This window comes from Stigmatopora nigra, chromosome 3, assembly GCF_051989575.1.
Source record: "Stigmatopora nigra isolate UIUO_SnigA chromosome 3, RoL_Snig_1.1, whole genome shotgun sequence".
NCBI classification, from domain to species: domain Eukaryota; kingdom Metazoa; phylum Chordata; class Actinopteri; order Syngnathiformes; family Syngnathidae; genus Stigmatopora; species Stigmatopora nigra.
The window spans coordinates 9,930,595-9,955,051 of NC_135510.1; the positions used below are offsets into that span (position 1 = coordinate 9,930,595).

At 38.4% G+C, this 24,457-nt stretch overlaps 2 protein-coding genes and 1 long non-coding RNA gene across 6 annotated transcripts in view; 2 read left to right on the top strand and 1 right to left on the bottom strand.

Moving 5' to 3' along the window:
• The first annotated feature begins 105 nt into the window (after positions 1-105).
• On the top strand, positions 106-1,957 carry cmc2 (C-x(9)-C motif containing 2). 3 transcript variants are annotated; one of them, XM_077712577.1, is made up of 6 exons: positions 106-208; positions 288-407; positions 504-569; positions 707-777; positions 852-923; positions 1,008-1,957. In XM_077712577.1, exons 3-6 carry the CDS (start codon positions 533-535, stop codon positions 1,089-1,091), a joined length of 264 nt encoding a protein of 87 aa, XP_077568703.1. In that variant the 5' UTR covers positions 106-208; positions 288-407; positions 504-532; the 3' UTR covers positions 1,092-1,957. The 3 variants fall into 3 exon arrangements, with proteins under 3 accessions (XP_077568703.1, XP_077568704.1, XP_077568702.1); XM_077712578.1 differs by lacking the exon at positions 504-569 and having other exon boundaries at positions 667-777; positions 1,008-1,845; XM_077712576.1 differs by having other exon boundaries at positions 158-407.
• A 1,098-nt stretch (positions 1,958-3,055) lies between these two features.
• On the bottom strand, positions 3,056-12,732 carry LOC144193912 (chromodomain Y-like protein 2). 2 transcript variants are annotated; one of them, XM_077712574.1, is made up of 8 exons: positions 12,577-12,732; positions 10,602-10,996; positions 7,477-8,035; positions 5,624-5,841; positions 4,833-5,005; positions 4,110-4,320; positions 3,880-4,023; positions 3,056-3,801 (listed from the first exon to the last, which is right to left on the bottom strand). In XM_077712574.1, the coding sequence occupies exons 2-8, from the start codon at positions 10,623-10,625 to the stop codon at positions 3,619-3,621; spliced, it is 1,512 nt and encodes a 503-aa protein (XP_077568700.1). In that variant the 5' UTR covers positions 10,626-10,996; positions 12,577-12,732; the 3' UTR covers positions 3,056-3,618. The 2 variants fall into 2 exon arrangements, with proteins under 2 accessions (XP_077568700.1, XP_077568699.1); XM_077712573.1 differs by having other exon boundaries at positions 7,462-8,035; positions 12,577-12,731.
• The window catches only part of LOC144193915 (uncharacterized), a 230,871-nt gene continuing 218,315 nt past the window's right edge, over positions 11,902-24,457 (top strand). Inside the window, exons 1-2 of the long non-coding RNA XR_013325789.1 lie at positions 11,902-12,070; positions 12,775-12,823. This is a non-coding gene — a long non-coding RNA (uncharacterized LOC144193915). The remainder of the gene's footprint in view (positions 12,071-12,774; positions 12,824-24,457) is intronic.

Genomic DNA, 24,457 nt, shown 5'->3' on the forward strand with positions numbered 1-24,457 from the left:
AGCCTTTATGAGCGATATACAAAATATATGGGGATTTCTATCTCGTTGCTCCTGTATACCTTTGTCATTTAAGGAACCGCCTACTACGAAAACTGCGCGAACTCCATTGGTGAGTATCAATCAACGTGATCACCGATTGGTTATTCAGGTTTGTCATTCAACTCAATGTCCTTCAGTTATTCAAGCCACGACCGTGTCATTTTCAGTGGTTGTCTTTCTTCCAAAATATTCTATCAGTAACTGTGATCGCCAATTAATGTATTGATTTTTACTATCCTGATTGGCAGCCAAACAAGACAAGACAAGGGAGTACCACCAACATTTTCTAGGGTAGATATATGCTGAATTTAGCTAATTTGTTGCTAACACAAGAAAACTTCTCAGATGATCCAGTCTACCTTTTGCTGGTGAGTGTTATTTTGCCAAATGGATCCTCAAGATTTCTCAATTCACACGTGAATTGGTTCAATTCGAACCAATTTTCGACTCTTGTTTACTGTTAGTGTGTGCAGGTAAGTCTCAGAACCCAGCAATGACATCCCAGGAGGGAGAGGGATGGGGAGGCATTAGTATCCTTTATGAAGAAACTGTGATCTAATGTGTATATGTAGATATATATATTCATGTCATCTGAGTCCTCCTATTGTTTCTGTATTTTCTGTACAGTATTTGCACAGTGAAAGGCCTTAACTCAGCATGCACTCTGACCTGTCACCCCACCTACACACAGATGAGTGCAATGAGCTCATAAACAGCCTGAAACAATGTCACGCTGAGGTATGTGGGTAAAAACACTCAAGTCACTTCTTCAACTTCACGAATACAACTAACTGCATTCTTGTTTACTGCAGCATAACATTATGAAGTTCTTTGGGACATGTAATGACGTTGATCGGGCCATGCGGCAGTGCCTCAAAAAGGAGGTGAATGTCACAATTGAGTGTGTGTGTAAATTGTGAACCAATTATGCAGTTTTCTAATGTTTAAAATTTTTCCCCATTTAACAGAGGCTGGAAAGGCGAGAGTCCAGCAAACAACATGCACTCGACATGAAAAAGAGGCTGAAAGAAGGACCCAAGCAGCAGTTCTGAAAGACATTTTTAATACAATCTTATGTGTACTTTGAGATGCTGAACTTGGCATGAACTTTTTTGGTTGTCAAACTATGTATATGGGGCAATGACCTCTAATTGAATGCCCAATTTTTCATAATGTAGGAAAAAAGGACAAAGATAGTAACCATCCTCCCTCCCAAAATATGATCTATAATTTGTACTAAAAATCAATTTAAATATTATTTTTATCACAACAACCTGTCTTAAGATTAGAAAATCTGTAGATGAAATTTACAATTTATCATACAATTTAGACATCCATTTTCAGACGACATTCAACATAAGTGGTGCATTAAATCAACTCTGCCTCAACAAAGATCATTTCTTTTGACAAAAATGTCTGCCCTTGTGTCGATACATAGAACTGTGATGTCACTTATTAATATCTGTTCCTCACTTGGTCTCATTAGAATTCAAATCTTAGAATGTTTGTTTTTGTTGCTGGTTTGTTTAGGCAAAGTATTATAGCAGTTCAGATTATTTTGTGTTTGAATTATGGGAATCAGTGATCACTTCTCTAGGGTACGAATACACTTTTTGTCTTTCTGCAATGAATAACTGCAGTTTTAAGGATGAATTTGCAATTCAACACCAGGGAAAAAGGCATTCTTAGTCTTTTAAAATTTTATTTTGTGTAAATTTGCGCTTTTTGGGGAGCAAGGGGTTGTCTTCACATTATTCATTGCCAATATCCATAAATAAATGTGTTCAAAACAAAACACCCACACAATATTGTATGAAATTTGATATACATGTGGCACCTTGACAAATCATTGTTCTTCTCAACAGCATATATTTGTCTGAAATGAACATCCCAATTTATAAATCTAGCATATTTCCAAACTTTTTATTCTTTAATGTATTTGATAACATATTTTTTTGTCAGGGAGATGCAGGATCCAAGTAGACCTTTCCTTGAATAAATACAAAAATAATCATCCGTATACAACTAATATCTAGAAATGCTACTTTCAATCCTAATACAAAACACCTCCCAAAATAACAGGCCAAACGTGCATATTTACAATATGTCACATGAACATGTCATAGAGTTGTTACCCATTGTATTATTTGAAAATATTTTCCACATCTTAAATATTCTTGGGTAAAATAAAGCAAATCTTAAATATGACACAAAATAGAACTTTCTTTTCAGCTGTCATGTGACTACAGAAATTAATGGCATCACTGAGCACTGACAATTAAAAGATAATTTGACTTTACTAGACAATCAGTACAAAAATACTTAAATAAATATAGTGATTGTATATTAGTTATACAATTCACACCATCTTTTAAAACCTCTAAGCCATAGTTTGATGACAGATTTCCCCCCCTAAGATGGGATGAATCCAGTGTATAGCATTTTATTATTGAATGTACCATATAAGCAGTGTAGTAATGATAATTTTCATTGAAATAACTCAAAGTTTCTTTAAAATTTGACTATTTCCCAGTGTTTTCCATCCCATGGACAACAAGTGGACAGAATAACAACCAAAAAGCTAATTTAACCATAGAATTTGGGATTGCCAATTTGTAATTTTGCATAATTAGTAATTGTAATAAAGTGGGATTTGAAGAGTATAAAGTATTGCACTTACCAAAGTTCATGCTTGTGTCAATCAGAGAGAAGCTAATTTCGACAAAAGTATTGGAACATCAAGCCGACAGGAAATTAAAGTGGGAGAGAAGCACAAATATTTGCCTCAATTTCAACCTAAAAGAGCCTCCACTCCTCTCAGAAGATTTTTAGTGTCCCAATATGAATTTTTGTCAAGACATTAGTCAACTCAGTCATTGTAGTGGGCATGAATTACAATGTTTTCTGTTAAAATGGTCTACACTTACTTTACTGACAGTGAGACAGTGTCCATTTAAGAAAAAGTGTTTGGAGTTGAGGTATTATTACCAGACTGATTGAAAATTGATTGATAATAATGCCAATTTCTTTTTCCTTAGCAAAAAGAAAATGTTTTATCTTGGCCCTTATCGTTAAAAGGCTGCAATAACGTTTTTCTTAATAATAGTTCTAATTTAAAGTGATGTATTAATTACAAGCTATTTCTCTTCCCACAAACACGGTATGGTAGAGATTGGAACTAATATGCTGACAACAACAACAGCAACCATATTCTCTACTGTCAAGGCTAAAGATGTCCTCATGCAAACTTTGGTTTTCACATAAAAACAGGAAGCAACAAAAAAAATCTTAAAAGCAGGACTTCACTTTTGCGCTCAAATCTGTATATTTACATTCATATATCTTATCATTACTCTGTCACGGTAATGACGCAAACTCCACAAAGATGTTTACTAATTATGACTTTGGTATGGACAGACACGATACCTCCCTCAAGATCCCTGTTGATTTTGAAATATTCACACTTTTGATCCGTTAACCTTTTAAAAGGAAAGTCCAATTTCAAAAACCTGTTCAAGAACTTGGAGCAAATCTAATTGTAGACTTTTTAGTTGTTGATGGGTGAAACAATACCTACATTTAAACTGCTTCTTTAGTTTGAGCTAATTTCTCACATGTTTTGTTGTGTAAGTAGCTAAAAAGCGCCTCCATTCCTTTGGTGGAACACCATAGCTGCATCAACATTTGACACTCCTTCTCATTTACTTCCTCCAGAACAGGTAGGAGGATGCTCCTCACCAGGCATTTAGATTCTTCTAGAACCTTTTGGCAAAGAACAGTGGCATATTAGACTATTTTCGAACACCAAATACCCGGTGCCTTGTCTGATTCAGCACGCACCATGGCATTATAGGACGCCATCTCCTTCACACGTAGCATCACTTCTTGATTAAATGTCGCAGGCCAGAATACCTGCGAGACCAGACCTCGATTGCACGCTTCTTGTGCTGTTAGCTTTCGCCCACAGAATAGCATCTCATTGGCCTGTTATTTAGACAAGATGTGTAATATTTAAGGTATAATTATTCAAATAGGAAATAGGGTTGGATTAATAATGTGTTAGGACTCACCAATGCCACACCAAGGATTTGAGGGAATGTGTAAGAGGAGCAGCCAGAAGGGGTGAGGTGGAGAGCAGCACAAGGAGTCTGGAACCAGGCTCTCTCACTAGCCCAAACGACATCACACAGGGGAAGGATGGAAGCCCCCAAGCCCAGGGCAGGTCCATTGATTGCCACCACTATTGGCTTTTTGAAACGTATGAATGCCAACACAAAGTCCCTAGTTGGGGAAAGAGGAGGAAAATTAGTAAATGAAATAGATCCCCATCACTGAATTTCTTGATTTATTCCTGCCCAAATCAAGGTCAAGACCACTGCCAGCCCTTCCCATTCAACTGGATCAGTCAGCTGGTGCCATCAAAGACAGCAAATCAGATGATACACTGCATTTCTACATGGTAAGAAATTACTACAAACCCATTCAGCATGTACAATATGTATCAAATAAAACAACGGAGAAAATGTGTCATGGATTCAAAATTGGTCTCAACATCAGCTCAGAAAACAAAAGCTCTTTCATAACTGAGTCTGGCTACTACTGTAATCCAATAGCAAGTAATAATGCACTTTGACGCCTAAATGTGTACCTCACCAGACATCTTTCGGTCACCGCGCTATAAAAAAAATGGTCAAAAAGTACACGTCCAACCATTTTTAATCAAAACTATCCTATAAAGGCTGAGGGCCAGACATCAAGTAAAAAGTCAGGATGTGGGCGAGCTTTGAACTTACCTTACAGCATCTGCAATGCGACTGCTCTCTTTTCTGCGGTCGGTGGACAGACGCCCCATCAAGTAGGATGGCTCAAGCCCACTGCAGAAGATACTCCCCACTGAGCTAAGTAATAGCAGTTTACTGTCATCGGCAGCCGCGTTACCCAGAGCCCGACACACCTCCTTTATGATCTAAAAAGCAACACAAGGACAGGTGTGATGGAACTCTTCCATTGATTGAAGTCCATAATCTTTTTTTCATACAAATAAATAACAAAGAACTCATAGCCAGAGTTGAGTCTAACCACTACATTCATTGACAGCATAATAAGTCTCAATGATTAAAGACAATGTTGTCACTGGGCAAATATTTCTGGAACTAAGGAACTTGAAGAGAAGACAACTGTAAAAATGAAATGAATGCGTAAAGAGTATACCTCACGAGGAAACTAAGCGTGTGCAAAGAAGAGAAGAGAATGTTGATTTTGCTTTTAATCAAACAGAGGGATAGACTGCAAAAGTTTTCCATGTTTGGTGACTTATATACAGCACTGTTGACAGATTGAGATCTTAATCACATGGGTCAGAGAAGGTTACTCACAACATAGTAAAACGGTGATGAGAGTGAATACGATTTTTTTAAATTCTGTTTTGGAGATGCAATGTGAAGACAAAATCTAGTCTGTTAAAAGTATCCTGCTGAATAGTTTTTAATTTTGCAGAACTACTGCAGAACAAATCAATCATTTCTTAAAAATTCTATTCAATCACAAGTTCATTTATTTGGTGTTACAACATTGTTGTTCCCACCTCTGGTGTCAGAGCGTTGTTATCCGTTGTTTGACTGGAAAGGAGGACATGCGTGAAACCATCCTCCTTCCGCACTACGATGTCCCGAAATCGACAGTTGCTCTCGTTCTGTCGGACGTTGTACCTGAGCCGCTTGTCAAACACATAGCACTTCTCCTCTGTCAGCTTGCGTTTTACTGAGCTATGCAGGTGCATCTTGCCATTGGCCAGGGGTGAGCCTGAAAGAGAGACATTAAACAAAAAAGATTAGCGGTAGTCTTGTATTCATTCATGTGATAATAGTATTTTTTTAAAATTAACTTCAATTCATTGGTATGATATTGCATCCCAATTCGCAATTACTAAGCACATATTTAGTGAGAGGAAAGTGATGTTGTCTACTTCCATATTTTGGTCTAGGGCTGTAGTAGTATTTTAACGACAAATCTTACATATGGTACCTTTCAAAAACTAATTGGCACTACTTTACTATTTTAAGTAAATGAGAGAGAGAGAGAGAGAGAGAGAGAGAGAGAGAGAGAGAGAGAGAGAGAGAGAGAGAGAGAGAGAGAGAGAGAGAGAGAGAGAGAGAGAGAGAGAGAGAGAGAGAGAGAGAGAGAGAAAGGTGAGTGGAGGAGTTTTACAAGGATTAGGAGATTAGCATCAATAATAGCTCCAAGTGTGGGAGCAATCAATTTAAATGGACATGGATGATTTTTAATGAAGTTTTTGCATTGCTCACCCCAAACATATTATTACATTTGGAAAATTATTATATTGGTCCTATGTGGTGAAATGAGACTCAAAAGTTCACAATAAAGTAAAACGACTACTGTTCTATATTTCCCCATCAAGTAGGTTGGATTCTCTATTTACTCAACTACATTGTGGACAATGCTTTAGCAACAATATATACAACAATAGATATCAAGTGGAGTTATAGTGTAAATAATGTGAAAACCCCCATCTCCACAGAATAATGTTTACCTCTACGTTCTAAAAGTCTCATTCCAGTCCAGGCAACTGCCTTCAACATTTAATGCATTGAAAATAAAGTTTAGTCTATACCATGGACAGTCTTTACTTTTGGGGTTCAAACCTTGAGTTTTCCTTATGCATTACAGGCGCTATAGTTTTCAATTTCTTTTAGACAATTAGAAATTACATTTTTATGTGGAGATGACATCGTGAAAGACATAAATTATTAACCAAAGCAGTAGGGGCTCTGGACTGTGAGCTGTTGAAGACAAAAACCATGCACTGTTAAAAAAAGTTTGAAAAAACTTCAAATTTCAAATGAACCTATCTCATAAGTATTTGCAAGTTTTGAGGCAAAAGAAAAATAAAGTTTACTATGTGTTAAAGGAAAAGTTAACCCAAAACTGCCTGTCTTTGCCAGAGAACTCTTTTGACAGGGTAGTGGGAGTGAGGCTCCACACTATTTAAAAGTTTAAGTTACTCCAACATGACATTTAATGCTAACACAATTCATCTTTTTAATTTGTGGACACTATGAAATGTAAGATTTGCCCTGAACATTGATGATTTACGATTGCATAACTCATTTGATCAAGTTCATAGTGTTAACTTGAATAGTTATGGATACTGTAAATCCCCAGTTAAGAAAACAGACAACCATTCACACTCACACCTAGAGGAAATTTACTGTTCAAACAGCCTACCCTGCATGTTTTTGGGATGTGAGAAAGCCTGCGCAAGGCCGCAGAAAACATGCAGACTCCACACAGGAAGGTCTGAACACAGGACTGAACCTTCAATCTCAGAAATGTGAGGCAAACATGTTAACCACTCGGCCACCCCAACACTTTCTATGACTCCAGAATTTCCTAAAACCTTACCTAAGTCAGTAGTACCTTGTCCATGCAGACCACCATCCATTCTAAGTGAGGGTGCTCTGTGCGACCTCGAAGCTCCCCTGTAAACATGTGGCTTCCCGTTTCCATTCAGAAATCCATTTTGAGATTCCTTCCTCTGAGCCGAAAAGTGAGGAACTCCTATTGAAGGAACCTTAAACATCATCGACTTGCAGAATTTGTCCTGGTCCGCATGTTGGGCAGACTGTAGGCCCTCATTTGTTGGCTTGTTAACATGTCCCGACCCACTACTTCCAATCCCTAGAGTCCTATCTCCTCGAACTCCAACAGATGTGTCACTACTGCCGCTTTTCTTCTTTCGTCGTTCAGACCGAACTCTATAATTTTCTGCCAATTGTCCATTGGTCATACATTTGGGAATTTGAGGTTGCTTGTGTGAAAGTCGTTGCAAGCTGTTGAAGCTATCAATGAACTCCTCGCAATGTAGTAGGTGGTTCTCTGGTTCCCATGTGTCCTCTTTTCGTCCATAGCCCTTCCACCTGATTAAGTATTCCCACTTTCCCTTCTTATTCCGCCTCTTGTCCACAATATGGTCCACCTGAAAACAAAAGGCAATATGTTCATCAGTTTTCCCCTCTCTCAAAACATAGAAACATAAAATATCAATTTTGTCTTTAACATTTTCCGGTTAGTTGTATTTTAGGATCGAATTTTCTCACATTGGTCACCACCTAGGGGATGCACTCAAACAAAAGCTGTCCTAGCCTTTAGTAACACTTGAATGAGGAGCAGGATGTTTGGTAAAATACAGTCAATGCTGGTGTGTTCTCCAATGAAAGCAGCCGGTTTATGTGCAGTGTGGTTAGCCAACCTATGTGGCCCTCTGTTTGTCAACCCTTGATGCTTCCATTTCAAAGCTCTTTTAACTGCCGTTAGCTTGTCTAAGCCAAAAAGGGATCACAAATCATTGTGGAAAACACACTCAACAAATCACAGCCCTTTTTTAAATGAGAATAAATCAAGAGGTATGGGTTGTTGGAAATGTGGTTTTGTGTGTTTTGAGCCTCATTGTACTTTCATTGTTTCAGGTACAATATAAGGCCTCACAGAATTCAACACCAAACAAATAAAAAAATAGACAAATATATACGTCCACATTTTCTTCATTTAGCTTAAAAAATTTTTTTAAATGTTTTTTTCCAAAAAAGAAATTCACCTGGAGCTGAACAAACCAAAATAAAGAACCAAACTTTGACACACTAAATGCCATCTGATGCATCAGGGTATGTTTTGCTGCTGCAACTAGATAAGCGCTATCTGCTTAAACATACAAACACTATCTAGGTTTTTTTTGCATGCATGGAATGTTTAACCAGCAGCATCATAAAAATATATTTGTTTAAATCCATGATGACTAATAGTTGTATTGTCACGTGCATCTCAGTCACCAACTTGATGAGGAACACTTGACATCATGCACAGAGCAGCTGCATGACACAAACATTGGCAGGCGTAATATACCAAGGACAACTGAGGAATTTCTTTGAAAGTATTAAATTATTTCACAGCACTAGTAGTAGTTACAAGTTGGGCTACAGGAAGAGTTCATTCTTGTCCCTAGGCACAGTTAAATTTAGTCTCAGAACTGACATGAATTAAATTTACTCTTTCTGGGGTTCTGCATGGGTTCACTTCCAGATCAGATTCCGTCTAGTGGCAAAGATACTGCTCAGAACTTGAGATGGTGAAGTCTGAATTTTGTGAGTGGGTTCAAATCCACTCACAGCTCTCAAATAAAGTGTGTTTTACGGCTGGCAGCCTGGGCACACACTATGTAGGAGATGTGTGGTTTCTTTTCTCTACAGGTACATGGAGCTGTGGCTCCACCCCTGTGACAAAGCCCTGCCTAGGCCAACACAGCTGTGACTACTTCCCCTTCATCCCTCCTCTAATCAAGATTCACTTCTTGCCCTTATTTAAACCCTTTTCATTTGTCAGTTCTGCCCTTGACAGTGTGTCAGTAGTATTAGGATAAATATAACTTCCAATTTGTGTATTTCAAAAGTCACTGTGGTCTAGTGGCAAAGATACTACTCAAAACTTGAGGTAGTGAATTCCACATTTTGTGAGTGGGTTCAAATCCACTCACAGCTCTCGAATAGTGTATCAGTAGTAATAGGATAAATATGACTTCCAAATTCCCAATTTCAGAAGTCACCGTGGTCTAATGGCGAGGATACTGCTCAGAACTTGAGATGGTGAAGTCCAAAATTTGTGAGTGGGTTCAAATCCACTCACAGCCCTCAAATAAAGTGTGTCAGTAGCATTAGGATAAATATAACTTCCAATTTCTATATTTTAAAAGTCACTGTGGTCTAGTGGGCGGTGTGGAAGATGAATGAATGAATGATGATTTAGGCCTGGTGGACGAGTGGTTAGCATGTGGGCCTCACATTTCTGGGGTAGAAGGTTTGATCCCGGGTGGGTCCTCACTGTGTGCCATTATTTTTTAATCACTAAAAAATCCTTCTAAAGACTTAAATTTTACTTAAGTTTAGTAAAACCTAATTTACTCGACAAATAAAATAGGTCAAGCTTGGAGTAAGCAAAGGAAGTCAAGTTGAGTTTTACCAGGTTTGGACGTACATATTAGGGACATATATGGGGGGCCACACGCCCAATTAAAGGCGACTCCCCCCTACTGGGCAAATGTGTAGGAGTCATCAACCGCGTGTTATAAAGCTTCCACGACCAGATAAAAATAAACTCAAGCGTTACGTTGCGTGACCGCCAGCCGGCGAGGACGCCCTGACACAGCAGTGATGGGGAGCTCATTCCCGCATGTGTGCGCACCTCAGCGACCACCCCTCCGTGCCCCCCTCCCGGCAGCATGTCCGCTGTCACTTTACCACCACTTTCAACTCAGCGACACTCGGAGCACTTCTCCCCGTCCAAACCCCCTGACTGTTCGCAGCAATCACCATAAAATCCACAAAACAGTGCCAGGAGCGACATAAAGTCAAGTAAAGCTTGACTTTGGTCTCTTTAATGGGCTCTTTTTTTACACGCACACTCACTACGCGACGCCGTCCCTCCCTTTACTTCCTAATTCCTATATTCGTTGAAATAACAGAGAATTTAGCGTGAACGTGGCTTCAACCTACCTCGTAAAGGTTTCCCGAAGCCATCGCGGGGTGCTGGCACCGGTGTCGGCTTGTTCTTGGCTGCCCTGTGGGCTTTTTTGGAGGCTCTTTAAGGCAGGGAATTAGCGAGCAGCCTTGTTATTGCGAGCGATGGACTGGCAGCAGATCAGCAGACAGTGTCAATCGAGCCCGGCGCGTTGCGATGGCTCGCTCGTTCGAGCTCTCGAGGCAAAACAAGCACCGGGCGGTGCTGTTTACTCGGCGCAACAGCAACAACAACCGCTGTCGTGAGGAGTTTAGACCCGACAAGGATGGCCGATCATCGCGCACCTCCTCCTCGCCAAACTGGAGGGACTAGAGAGCCGTCTGGTGACGACGCTCATCCACGTCGAGAGCACTCCACCTGTTCACAAGACCTGATTTGGGAACATGCATTATAAATTACAACCACAATATGATCATTATACTATCACAGTCATAACACTGTCACATGCTTTCCCTCTTTAGAAAAAATATGTTCTAATTATGCACAAACTGAGGGGTGGCACAGTGGAGCGAGTGGCTAGCCTCGTGGCTCTGGGGTCGTGGGCTCAAATCCAAAGCACGTCTATATGTGTGGAGTTTGCATGTTTTCCCCAGGCTTGAGTGGGTTTCTTCTAGGTAGTTTGGTTTCCTCTCACATTCCAAAGACATGCATGTAAGGCTGGTTGGAAACTTTAAATTGCACCTAGGTATGGGTGGAGAAAACATGGCTCTTGAGCCGCATGTGGTTCTCTGGGCAAAATGAGTATGGCTTTTGCTTATCGTGTGATGTATATAGTCTGGCTAAGTTGCATTTGATGTGTGTGTTGCAGGTAAACACTTACCTTGAAATGAACACATTCTTGTTTTGTAAAGGGAAGAAAATATTATGGTGAAGATGGGTTTCAATTGTGTTTTTGTTTTGGTGGGTCACTGTGTGGTTGGCTCTTTACCTATGACAGTTTTAAAGTGTTGCTCTTTGTGTCTAACTTTTTCGCCACTCCTTAGTGACTCAGCATTTCAACTCAGTGCCTTGCATTGGCAATGATCAGTGCCCAATACTTTTAAACATGGAGTGCTGAATTGAACATCAACTGCCATCAATGGCTGACTTGTACATATAATGCCCAAATGGAAAATTGGCGGGCACTTTTATTGGCTAGGTCAGGGGTGGTGAACAAGTTAGACACAAATACCAAACATTTTTAATTAAACTGAGAGTCAAAGAGCCACACCATGCATTGATAGCCAGACACACAAAAACACGTAATTAAAACCATTTCATTTACCATAACAATTTTTAATGATTTACTTTCCCGGGTCACACAAAATGATGCAGCGGGCCAGATTTGGCCCTCGGGCCGCCTTTTTGACACCTGTGTTTTAAGGTATGACTAAGAACTCACGTGACCTCTATTAAGGATGTGACCAGTGCAGGATTGGGTTTAGCCATGCTCTTATACTGCCAGGTAAATTTAAAAAATATATTTAAAGAACATTATATATGTGTCTAGTATTTGTCAAATATGATAATTAGTGTCAGGTCAGCAAGTTACCTAAACCCGATGTCTAATATGCAACCCATTTTGATAGAATAGAGCCAGGGTTGGTTAAAACTAGACAGCAAGCAGAGTGTATATATCAATGAATAAAAGTGAATCTAAAAGGTAAATGAAAAATATATATGTTCAATCCACTTATTAGAAAGAGTAAACTGTTAATTAATGTTAGTGCATTACTTTAATGTTAGAACATTCATAGAATGGACTGCGGATGAAGGATAGTAAGATAACTAACTTTGGCTAATGAAATAGCTATACGTATATGCCTTCTGCTGATGTCCTCATGTTAAAATAGAATGTTCGATGCCAGTAACTACATCTTTTATCCAGTTTTCTGAATATTCTTGCCTCTATGTGCAAGTCAGGGAAGGCAGATCATTAGTTAGAAGTTGTTTTTTTTAAATAAATCTTACCTTAAAAGAACACGTAGGCCTGCTTGCTTATTTCGCGGACATTCATCTGTCCAGACTGTACTTTAAGCCATCTTCTGCAAAAACGAAAACATTTTCACTGGATTCAATGCTCAAATGGCCGAAGAAAGACGTGTTGTCTGACGAATCGCTCTTCATGGTGATCATTATAAAGTTTTCTTTCCATTTTGTCTCCCTCAGATGACGTTCCACCAGTACTACGTCTTCGGACCTCCTGCTGCGTGGGCAGGTAAAATCAGCTTTTCTTCAATAAGTGTGGGAAAATATTTAAAAGAGGGTGACAGGTTATTTCTACATACACCATATAATAATACAAACAAAAAATGATTTGAGGAAAGTCGATTTTTTTTAAAAGTCACCCATGAACTTACCTGCAAACTATACTGACAGAGGGGGCCATAAACAATTCATATTTTCAAATGCATACCTGTCAACCATGGCCAATTGCAATTCACCTTATTTAGCAATAACAAAAAAACAAAACAAATGCAATGCATCAACAGATTTACTCGCATAGGACGCACGTAAAAGTCTAAAATTTTCTCCATACTAAAAAAATCCTGTACAAAAGTCATTATGTGGTGTTCTCATTTGAAATGATGAAAAAATATAAAATACGGGAAAAAATTATGAGTTGGCTGGTATGTAAATGTTATTCCTTGAGAGCCATACTTAGAATTTAAAAGTAAAAATACCTGAAAAAGTGCATTTATTTTATAATTTCACCAGTTTTAAAGTACATAAAGTATCTGAATCCTTTTAACAACATTGTTACACTGTTGCTAATCAATGGGTATCAATGAGAGTGGGGATGCAAAAGAGTCTAATGGAGAAAAAAAAATTAAATCGGTGTTGAGATAGTGTCGGGAGCCACTTCCCAAAGTGCCACTTCGATTGGTGCATTCGGAACCCAGCTCTGTCACTAAGGGTTTCCATAATTTACCTCACAGGTTAGGGGAGAGCCATATGCACACATCAAAAGAGCCATGTATGGCTCCTGAGCCATAGGTTTGCTACCCCTGAACTAGAGTATGGGGTCAAATAACATCAAACATTAGGGGTTTATTTAAAGCGCCTAACAATATGTACACGTGTGTACTGCCACCCATTTATAGGTTTGAATGTTATCAAACAATCATGAACAGAGCCAAACCCCCAGTCACCAGAAGGAGTGCACACTACCATTATTCATTCAACTTATTATTAGTAGTATTACTTGTTCTATTTAAGAAGACCTTTTTTTCAACTGAAATGTTCTGGATATATATCACATGGAAGTAAGGTTTGAAATTATAAATGTCATATGTCTTTTTTTAATTTGATACTAGGACATGTTTTGACCTTTTCGAAATCAATTGTTGTGCTTTATGGTCCTACGTCCAGTTTTGTGTATAGGAAGGAATACTGAAGTAATTTCACATGATGAAGTGAAGGTCAGTCACGGGTGTTGGAGTAAATTTTAGTTTGCCTCACTAGATGGCAACATTGTCTTACAATTGGAGTGGAGGCCTTTTTCCCAATAGTATTTTAATTCAACAAAGCCTAGTCCAATATCAATAGAAATACTAGAAATAAAATTTATTTATTTTCCAAACCAGTTAACTTCACAAGGGTCAAAGGGGGTGCTGGAGCCTATCCCTGGTGTCTTTGGGCATGAGGCAGGGGACACCCTGAATTGGTGGGCACGAGGAGACGGACAACCACACATACTCAGGGGCAATTTAAAATGTTCAAGGAGCAAACAATACATGCTTTTTGAATGTGGGAGTAAAACACAGTACCTGAAGAAAACCCATGCAAATTCCACACAGAAGGTCTGTCCTAGGATCAAACCCAGTACCAAAGAACTGTGAGGCCGACACACTAACCACTAAGTCACCAGACCGCCCGAGAGAGATTTCATAATATCATAATGTATATGCAACTGTATAAAATTACAAAGGATTTTAATGATTTAAAAAATAAACACATGTACATGAAGTATTTTTTCAATATTTTTTCTTATTCTGCAAGACCTAAAATGTAGGGAATATTAATGAAAAGATAACTTGCTCTCTGCAAGAAAATCATTACAAACTATTACCATAGTTGAACACTCTGTAGGTACTTTAAAGTGCAAGATAACAACTAGTATATATGACATTCATACAAAATTGAGTATATTACTATGCAAATTTTCATTTTTTTAGAGCTCTGATAATGCCGATAATAATATTTCATTATTTATAATATGGAATTGTTTATGGGTGCAGCCATTTCTTAATGAGGCACATATACACTAAAATACAGGTGCATGAGATAATGGTTATGTGGAAGGTTGATAAATTTGGCATAGTCACATTTAAGTAATGGCATTGATAAACCGTTTGTCCCTATGTTGGGTGATTGTTCAAACTAACTTTTATTTATGTTTCATCATTGTTTCATTCATTCATCTTTCGTACTGGTTGTCTTCACAAGAATCGCGGGGGGTGCTGGATCCTATCCCTACACACCACAGGCAGTCGGCAGGGGACCCCCTGAATCAGTTGTCATAGGTGGTTCAGAAAATGAATGAATGAATGAATGGATGTTTTATTCCAGTTTTTGACATCTCAACAAATATTCAAAATAAATGGAAAATGGCAAGTGTACTAGTGATTGAGCAGGCAAATTTAAATTTTCATTCCAGTAGAGGGCACACAAGTATTTTACATTGTGAAAATTGTTAATTCTCACATAACTGCACACATTATTATGGCAGGGCAATAGAGCTTTCTATGTTGACCCTTATTAACCAAATTCAAATTGTTATTGTTATTAATCAGTATTCTGTAGCCCCGACAGCCTAATTGTGTGTCTGAAAATGTGACCCGAATAAGAATAGTTGATTTTTGTCCAGTAAAAAAGAAAAAAGAAAAAAGAAAAAAGAGAGAGATCATCATGAGTTTGTCTGGAGTTCAACTTGCCACATTGAGCTTATTTTAAAGGTGCAAGTACATATGAATAATTCAACTATAATTAGTGTGTCAACAGTGACTTCCTCCAGTACAGTGATCCTCTGACATTGAGGAGGCCTGTGGTGAGACTGACACCTCCCTCATGTTTAAATTGGCCTTTGTAAGCAACACTCACACTCTGCGTGTTTGCTGACTTGTTCTGTCACTTGAGATTATTTCAGTGTGTTCAAAGTCAATTGAAATTTCTTCCTTTATAGAAAGCTTTAAACTACAGCCTGGACTCACACAATCTGAAATCAAAACACTTTCAATTGTAGTTAATATATTTTATTTCAAATACAGGCATATTCACATGAAGATTTAGCTGGAATTATGAGATATCAAGCATTATATTTCATTTGTAACTTGCATTTTATTCGTCTGTACCTCCTCCATAAAACACTGTGATTATAGCCAGCTAACTCTCAAGGTGTGTTTTGTTAGGATTTATGGTAAGAGCATGTTTTGTTAAAAGAATAATCAATAATTGATTGAAATAATCTTTAAAAACTGAAATTCATTCATTCATTTTACAAGCTTTAGTTAGGTGGGATAGGTTCCAGCACGACACATGTGAGGATGAGGAGTTCAGAAAATAAATGTATTGATCTTTGATAGAATTTTCTTTGCGGGGTAAACAAAATAAAAATACTACTGTCTACTTCTACAGTACTGTAGTACTGTAGTTGCAGACAATACTTACAGCTTTTACAGGCAAAGTTTGGTGTCTTGATATATTGCCCAGCAATATTGATGGCTGTCATAAAGGCACACAATAAAGTAGTAGCTGGAGATTTGGTTGAGCTGTGTATCCAGTGATCGGTCAGTTGGTGGACAAATGACACGTCTTGTGGGGGTGGACAGAAATGTGAAATAAAACACAGAGTATGAGAACAGGAAAAGGATAGGGGATTAGAGGTGACCTGCCCCCTCAGGAGTGGCCGGCCTGTCGCGTTTCCTGATTACAACCAATAAGTCTCAATTTCACACGACAACACCAACTACTCATTTGGGGCAGCGTCTGTATTATAGAGCTTGCTGGAGAGATTGAGTTGGTGTCCTTACTGTCCCGCTGGGTTTGTAAGACCCCTTGCTCCTCTATAGCCGTTTCTGTTACAACTTTGGCACAAATTACATCTTTTCTTTAAGGTTAACAGCACCTTTTCGGAGGATAAACTTCATGAAGTTGTTCATGTATCTCACCAGACCTTAAATCCCTTTGATAATCTGTTTTTTTATGTGTTAAGTGCAAAGAAAAAAATTATATGAACTGATAACTGTGACACTTTTGCTTTCAAACAATTAGCACAACCATTCTATCTTAAATGTTTCCCTCAGTTGGGTACCCGATGAGGACTTGGTTTATGCTTAGTCCTCTTTTTCAAATACACCTCATTTTAATCCATGTCTAGAGGATATTTAACTACTACTTCCACCCAATCCCATCCACCCCATGACTCCCCAACTTTTATGCAGATAAGAGAGAATGCTTTTCCTACCCACAATTGGCGGGTGCCCAGTATGCAGGAGTTTATCTGGCATACTTGTCCCTCCCTCCATATTTCACTTCTGGTTGGGCTCTCTCTTACTGATAGCTTTATCACTGCAGAGGGGTCAGATGCTGACACCAGCATAAGGGCTGCTTAAATCGCTCTAAACAACATCTATCATGGACACTATAAAATAAACTTCACAGCATGCACAATACAGCGGCTGCTCGCAGAGAAATGCTCGTCTATCATAAGGCTGCTTGATTTTAGGAAGCCTTTTTTTGATGATACGTACTGTATTGAGTGGTGAAAAAGACTTTCTCCCTCCTAAGCAGTCTTTATGAGTAATTTTAGATTGCAAAGTGTTTGGGAAGTCTACCACTCAACAGTAAAAGTAGTCATCTTTTAAGGTGACGGACTGCATGTTATTGATTTATCAGGAAAACTTCTTATTAAAAAACCTTTTTGCATTTATAGAACAATTACTGATCATCAAGAATTTTTCCACACTCAAAAACATTAATATTATACTTAGTGGATAATGCATTTTTGTCAATAGAAAACTTCAGACACAGTCTCCTGTGGAGACACACCATTTTATGTTCAGTTCATTGGCTTATTGTAACCCTTTCACAGAATTTTCTGGTAAGCAATTACACATTTTTTTGCACTGTAATTTTCACTTGACTAATTTGCATGAGTCAAAAATTCCCAAAGGAAAAAATAAAAGCATATGTGAGCCTCATTTTGGGGGGAATTTTATATAAACCAACTCAAATTAAACGATGTACATTTAAATTCTAACAATTAAATGGAGGACAAAAGGCCAAATAGATATGTTAACAGATTTCACTTGGAATCTCTAGCAATTCCATTAATATATTGATTTACAGTTGCATTTCCAAACAACTCCGAATATAGAGGGCAACCCTAAAGAGCCATTCTCGCAAAAATGTAAGTCGCACCCAATTATAATAATCAGGCCCAGCCGGACTATGAAATAAAGTATTTTTTATCATCCGGAAAATATGATAAGTACTTTTTAATTCCATCAACAACCATACAGTGAAAAATAATATTTTAGGTGGAGAGTATTCTTTCATTTTCAATGCCACAAATCTTTAGGCCTGCACTACATTAACACAACAAAACAAAATACAGCTATTGAGTGAATGGGTTTGTTCAGACTCAATCTAAGTATACCAAAGTGATTAAAGTTCACAGTGGCTCAGGAAATGGCAAAAGAAGAAGAGTGACAGTGTTGGATGGAATAAATGATCCGGAAAAGAGTAATTATTGTCTAAATCCATCCCCTAATTTCTTTAAAAGCCAATTGAGAAGTCAGAACAGCTCAATGCACATCCACTAAACTTAACACTCTACTATGCCATACAATTTAATTATGAGGACATGATTCATTCACTGAGTGGTCACCCATTCGATGGGACCATTTATTGGCCTTGCCTATTCTATGCAACTCAAGTAGCCTCCTTGGTCAGTAATCACTGGACTGTACAAATGTAATTTAGATACTTGATTGAGGACGGTCTTGCTAATTAAGAGTTTTTGTTATGTATTACATGGTCATTTTGCCTGGCTATTCATCAGAAACGATGTGATGATTAGTCCTACAAAAAAAAAGATCTGCTTTCGTACTGGAAACAAAGCAATGTGTTATATTAAAACAAAAAGCAGCATTAGTGTGCATGTCTATGTATGGAATATAATGATTAATGCTTTTCATATTTGCCTGTTCTTTGAATCAATTTCTGATTAAAAACAAATATGCATCTCTGCCGAAACTATTATTTTTATTATTTTATTATATTTATTACTGTGGTTATTGAAAGTCTCTTAAAATAAAGACTAACAAACACGCATACATACACTCGCTCTCTCAGGGAATGTCATAGAGGTATCAATCAATACCGAGGATGATCTTTTTAAAAGCAGGACTAACAGACTATGGGAATGGACATGGATGGATAAAGACAATTTGTAGTTTGAGAACACCCCCTTCTTGCCCTTTCTTTACCCACTGAATCCTGCTTTCCAACTGGCTGACATCACCTTAAATGCTCCTTGTTTGATGATATATTATTTTTTCTCTTCATGTTGACGGGAACAATAAAAGCCAATACAGAGAGCGGAAAATACTGACCATCCTAAAATTGTCACCAAAAGTCCTTCCTTCTCCTGTCCATTAACTTTTAAAATGAATATTTAAAAATGAAGATATGAATGAATATATACAATTGGGCGGTGCAGTGGAGGAATTGTTAATATGTCAGCCTCACAGTTCTCAGATCGAGGGTTCAATCCTAGGTACGTACTTTCGAAGAAGCAGTTTGGAATGAATGAACATTCTAAATCCAAATACTGTCTATAACAACTCTGTTTCACAAACTAAAATAAATATCTGCTTATCTTGTAAGTGGCGATTTGTTCAGCATCATTTGTTACTTTTAAAAGGGTAAGGCCAGGGTAGACATAATAATCACAAATAGCATGGAAAAAAGGGAAACACAATGCATACTTTGAAGAAGAGTGAGAGAGAATTTGTTCCGCCACCACAGCTTTGATTCTATTTGCGGCTTTTAACAAATCTGATTAACCGAGGCATTTTAAGCAGACCTGGAAGAGGCTGAGTGAGGGATGGCGTAGAGAACGGGCCGCTTTCATTAAATCAGCAATCGATGCCAGTGCTCCTCTGAGAGCGCTGCGCACGAATAAAGGAATAAAACAAAATGAAATAAAGGAGCCATTTTGTGTTTATCTACACTGCTGAAGGGTTAAGTGCACTGTCGATGGAACATCACTTTACACAGTGGGAATTTTGTTGCCATTTCCCCTGATCATGTATGTCTGCCTGAGTAGTTTTTGAATACACTAGTGACAAGCTTATATGAATTACAAGATAACCATCCTTTTTTACCCATCCATTATATGGAGGGGAAAATTTCAAGGCTCAGAACTCACATGATGATCTGGGTTGTCAAATCAGCAGTTAACTGCCAAATCCAATAGGTCAGCCACGCAAAACAAGTGGAAATTATGCAACACGTTTTCCGAAATTAACCTGAGGCGATGGCCTGAGGGGCCGCGGAGCGGGCCGTTTTTTCCCCCCAACAGATAGAGCCAATCAAGCCTGCATTATAGCTCCATTAGATAAGGCTATTTGCCCCGGATGTTTGGCCAACGACTAACATGGTCTCACATCAGAGCCATGCATAAGCAATAAACATAATTAATTCCAGAATTAAGGTTCAATATACAAGGCATCAAAAATAAATACCGATGGTAGAGCTGTGCTTGCAAGGTACATGTATTTTTAGGGGCGATATTGCGGTCAAGGTGGTCATAAAAGGTTACCGAGGGGTTGCCGATTCAGCCGAGCAGCACAATTGACAGATGCACCAGAGGACTGTGAAGTTCTGCCTAGTAATTCACCTGCTTCAGCACTTTTGCTGTGTAGGAGAAGAGGAGTAGAGGTGGTGATAACGGCGCTGATTAAACAATACACAAGTGGGTACAAAATTACCAAATCTCGCAGGCTGTGCCTCTAAGGAGTCCGTACTGTATGTCGTAATGTGGCCGTTTTGTCTTTTGTTTCCAATGTCCCGTTACGCCGCTCTTTAACTTGTCCCTGTGTGGTCTTTTAAAGTACAAGGAATAACTTCCTTATTTTTGCTCCCGGCTCCCCCTACAGTTGGGGAGTTTAATTCAAAGCCACTGTTATATAGTGATAATTGTCTAGTGCCACAAACATTGCTTTAAGCCTGTGTACAATCAGAAAGGTTTACAATCTATGACTACTTTGAACTTTTTAATTCAATATTTGGTGTCCCTGGCCTGGTGTCATAATTACCTGGGATAGGCTTCACAGCCTACGTCAACATATATCTGTTAATTATTATTTTTAGAACATATTTACCGTACTTTCATGCTTGTCGCTAAAGGTATGATTTCCCCTCAGGGAGACATCGGAAGAAAATGATCTCCCGATTTATATGTGTGTCTAGGGAAATTTGCCGCAGGGGACAGGCGTCTGTAGATGTAGGAATCACTCTTTTAGTTCTGACAGGGATTTAGCTTTTGGCTCGTCAAATGACAAATGAAGCAAAGAATCCTCGTCTTACCAAGATGAAAAAAATAGATTCATCATATCATGTTCCTCAGTTTAATTTGTAAGCTTGCCTCATCCATTGTATTTAGAATAAATGCGTGGACATAACATCAGTATCCTTCCTTTTCATCTTGTTGTAGTTATAATATTAAAGTAATTGCCTTCTATATATCCCGTGCTGTAGGTGCTAACACGAATCAAAAAGTGGTACTCTGGTGAATACTCCATTCATGATCAATAATAATTAAACAATCAGGACTGACGTCCAACTGTAGTGGTGCTTTTCTGTTGAAAAAAAACAGATCTGAATTAGCCTGATGGGTTAAAGCAAAAGACAATACCTATCTAATCCTCTCATTTCTCTGATGTGTGATAGTGGGGAAATAGGAGATCATATCTTAGGAGCAGAACTGTGAGGCCAATGTGCTAACCCCTCGCTCACTAGGATTCCGTCCATTGTCATTTGCAAAGCTGAAAGTTTGCAGTGAATAATCAGCCATGGAGAGGCTCGTATTTTGAAAACAAAGAAACATCTCAAATGTCATAAAAAAGTTTTTAATATTATCATAAGGTGGTTTTTCAGGTGTTATTAGAATTTTTTGAGGGTTATTAGATGTTTACTGAAAAAAACAGCTTCCATTTGAAATATGTGCAAGGACATATATACTTTGCAGATGTTTTTAAAATTATCATTTTTATAAAAAAATGGTAAAGGAAACGCAACTATTGATGCCAATAGTCATTTAACACATTTTAACTTGGGGCACCAACAATGACTGATCAATATCAGCCCACCCAGTCAAAATATATTTCACATCTGTTGCTATAAATAGCAGTGATTGAGTTAATAGTTCTCCATTGAAGTTCTTGCTGTTCCACATAATCTTAAGTGCATAGATTGCCGAAAAGCAACCCCTGAGTGTCCATAATAATTGGTCAGCCAGCTGGGGCAGCCAGTATTCAATTTTCTCCATACCTGTGGGCCTGATTGATGCATCTGATCTCATTGTGTCCACTGACAGTGTGGTTGGGCTTGAATGATGTAATGGAGAGGCGTCGGGATAAGACTGATAAGTAGAGTGGCTGCTTCACTAATAGATGGGCTTGGTTTTCATTGGATTCAGCTACATCTGGGAACTCAGCACGTTAAATTTATCTAAAACACAGCATTTATTTTTCTTACCAAGGTAAAAAATGTTGGTTTCAGCTAATGGCTTCAGGCGCAAAAATGTTGCCTTCAGCTGATGGCTTTGGCCGCTAACATCCAGCCACGTTGGGCTTGCCCCTCTTGAGGCAGAAGTGGTCTACAAGCCCCCTTAAAAAGGTCTGCCTCGTACTTTTACTTTTACACTCCAATCTGTTGATCTATCCAATGAGGTTAAGTAATGAATCACAAAGGTTACTTGTTTTAAGTGCTTTAGTATATTGCTCTTTGATGAGAATACAGTGGGGGGAAAAATCACATTACAGAGAAAAAAAGACCACTGTAGCTTTCTCGTGATTTAGCCTACCTAAGTGGTTGTTGTCCAATGATATTCTGTTGGGATCATCTTCTTTTCAGTTACTTTCCTTTTGTTCCTTATTATTTTAAGGGTGCTGACTTTTCTGTCTTGTAGTAAAACAGAATATTGAGAAAATGGCATAAAGTACAGTGGCAAGTGCAAATATGGCTTTAACCCAAAAAGCACACTTTAAGGTGATTTTGTGACCCTCTTGTACATTGCATCAATCGCACATTTTTATTTTCTTGCCACAAATGTAATCTAAGGCTACATCCGCTCTGCACATCAATTCTCATTTATTGCTCTAAATTTGAAACCTCGTATCTAATAATTTTATTTGGTATGAAAAGTACAATGTTTTCAAATTCAATGTGGGCCTAGGGAACCACATTGTGTCCTGCATTGTGGACAGTGCTTCACTGGTTGTGGCTGCAGGCCATTGGGCGTGTCGGTATTTTTTTCCCCCTGGGATGGCGGGGGTGGTGTCTAGCATGTCCGTCGAGTCTTTTATCTTGCATGAATAACACACATGATGGAAAGGGCATAGGCATGACTAGGTGCCACTAAACACAGTAGAATGTCAACTGATTAATACTCAGGTGATTTGTCCTAGTACTGGGTTCATTGCTTGCACATTCATTTTTACTCGGTCACACTTTTATCTGACTTATCTTAACTCCCCTCTCTTCATGGTATCCCTTATTAAGAGTAGACGGAGAGACAACAATGATACTTGTAATAATTATCATATAAAAGTAGAAGTAACATTCTTTCATATGCTTTGGGATTTTTATCAACCTGACCTATTGGGTAACCTATTTGAATGTAAGATGTGTATGTACCCCGAATGCACAACAATCAAATTTTACTATACCCAATATTTTTTTTATCAATGAGCACAAGTAAAAATCCATGTTATTATCTCGAGGAGCTTATGAAGACAAGCTGGTGTCATGTGATAGCACAGCTGCTTAATATGAGAAGCAATTGCTCCAGCTGTGCACTAGATAGTTTTTAATTAGTGATGTGTCACACTGTTTGACATTTTTTGAAATGTTTCTTAACGTTCACATCAATAGTCGATAATTTAAATGTCCCAAGTAGCATTGCATTTGATAAAAAAAAAAATCATTTTCGAAACCGCTTCTTGTCACCAGGGCCATGAGGAGTGCTGGGGCCTATCCAAGCCAGCTATGAGTATAAGGGGCGGACACATGCTAAATCGATGTACAGCCAATCGCAGGGCACAAGGAGACGGACAACCATGCACACTCACATGCATGCCTAGGGACAATTTAGAGTGTCCAATCAGCCTACCATGCATGTCTTTGGAACGTGTGAGGTAACTGGAGTACCCAGAGGAAACCCACACAGGCCTGGGGAGAACATACAAACTCCACACAGATGGACATGACCTGGATTTGAACCCAAAACCCCAGAGCTGTGAGAGGCCGACACACTACCACTCGCACCACCGATCCGCCCTATTATATATACATTTGATTAAAACACTAAATTAAACCCAACACCCATCCCTTAATAAATATTTTTCTGATTTTATGTTTTCATTTATGGCCATAATTCCCCAAACACACTGTCTAATTTACCCACTATCTCCCTCTGTTGAATATTCTCAAAGAATGCAAATTAACTACTTAGTAACCACATCAATTGCCTACCCGACCTCTTATCAACCCCTTTATTTTGTTTGCAAAACACTCGTTAAAGAGTCCTGTAAAAATAAATAAATATATAAATAAATAAAAA

Coding starts and splice junctions, on each gene's coding strand:
- LOC144193912 (XM_077712573.1), bottom strand. CDS start 10,625: ATGGCTTCGGGAAACCTTTACGAG. Junction 5,842..7,461: donor ACAAGGTACTACTGACTTAG/GTAAGGTTTTAG, acceptor TCTCTCTTTCAG/GCTCACCCCTGGCCAATGGC. Junction 5,006..5,623: donor ACAACGCTCTGACACCAGAG/GTGGGAACAACA, acceptor GTTGCTTTTTAG/ATCATAAAGGAGGTGTGTCG.
- cmc2 (XM_077712577.1), top strand. CDS start 533: ATGACATCCCAGGAGGGAGAGGGATGGGGAGGCATTA. Junction 570..706: donor AGAGGGATGGGGAGGCATTA/GTATCCTTTATG, acceptor GCATGCACTCTG/ACCTGTCACCCCACCTACAC. Junction 924..1,007: donor GGCAGTGCCTCAAAAAGGAG/GTGAATGTCACA, acceptor CCCATTTAACAG/AGGCTGGAAAGGCGAGAGTC.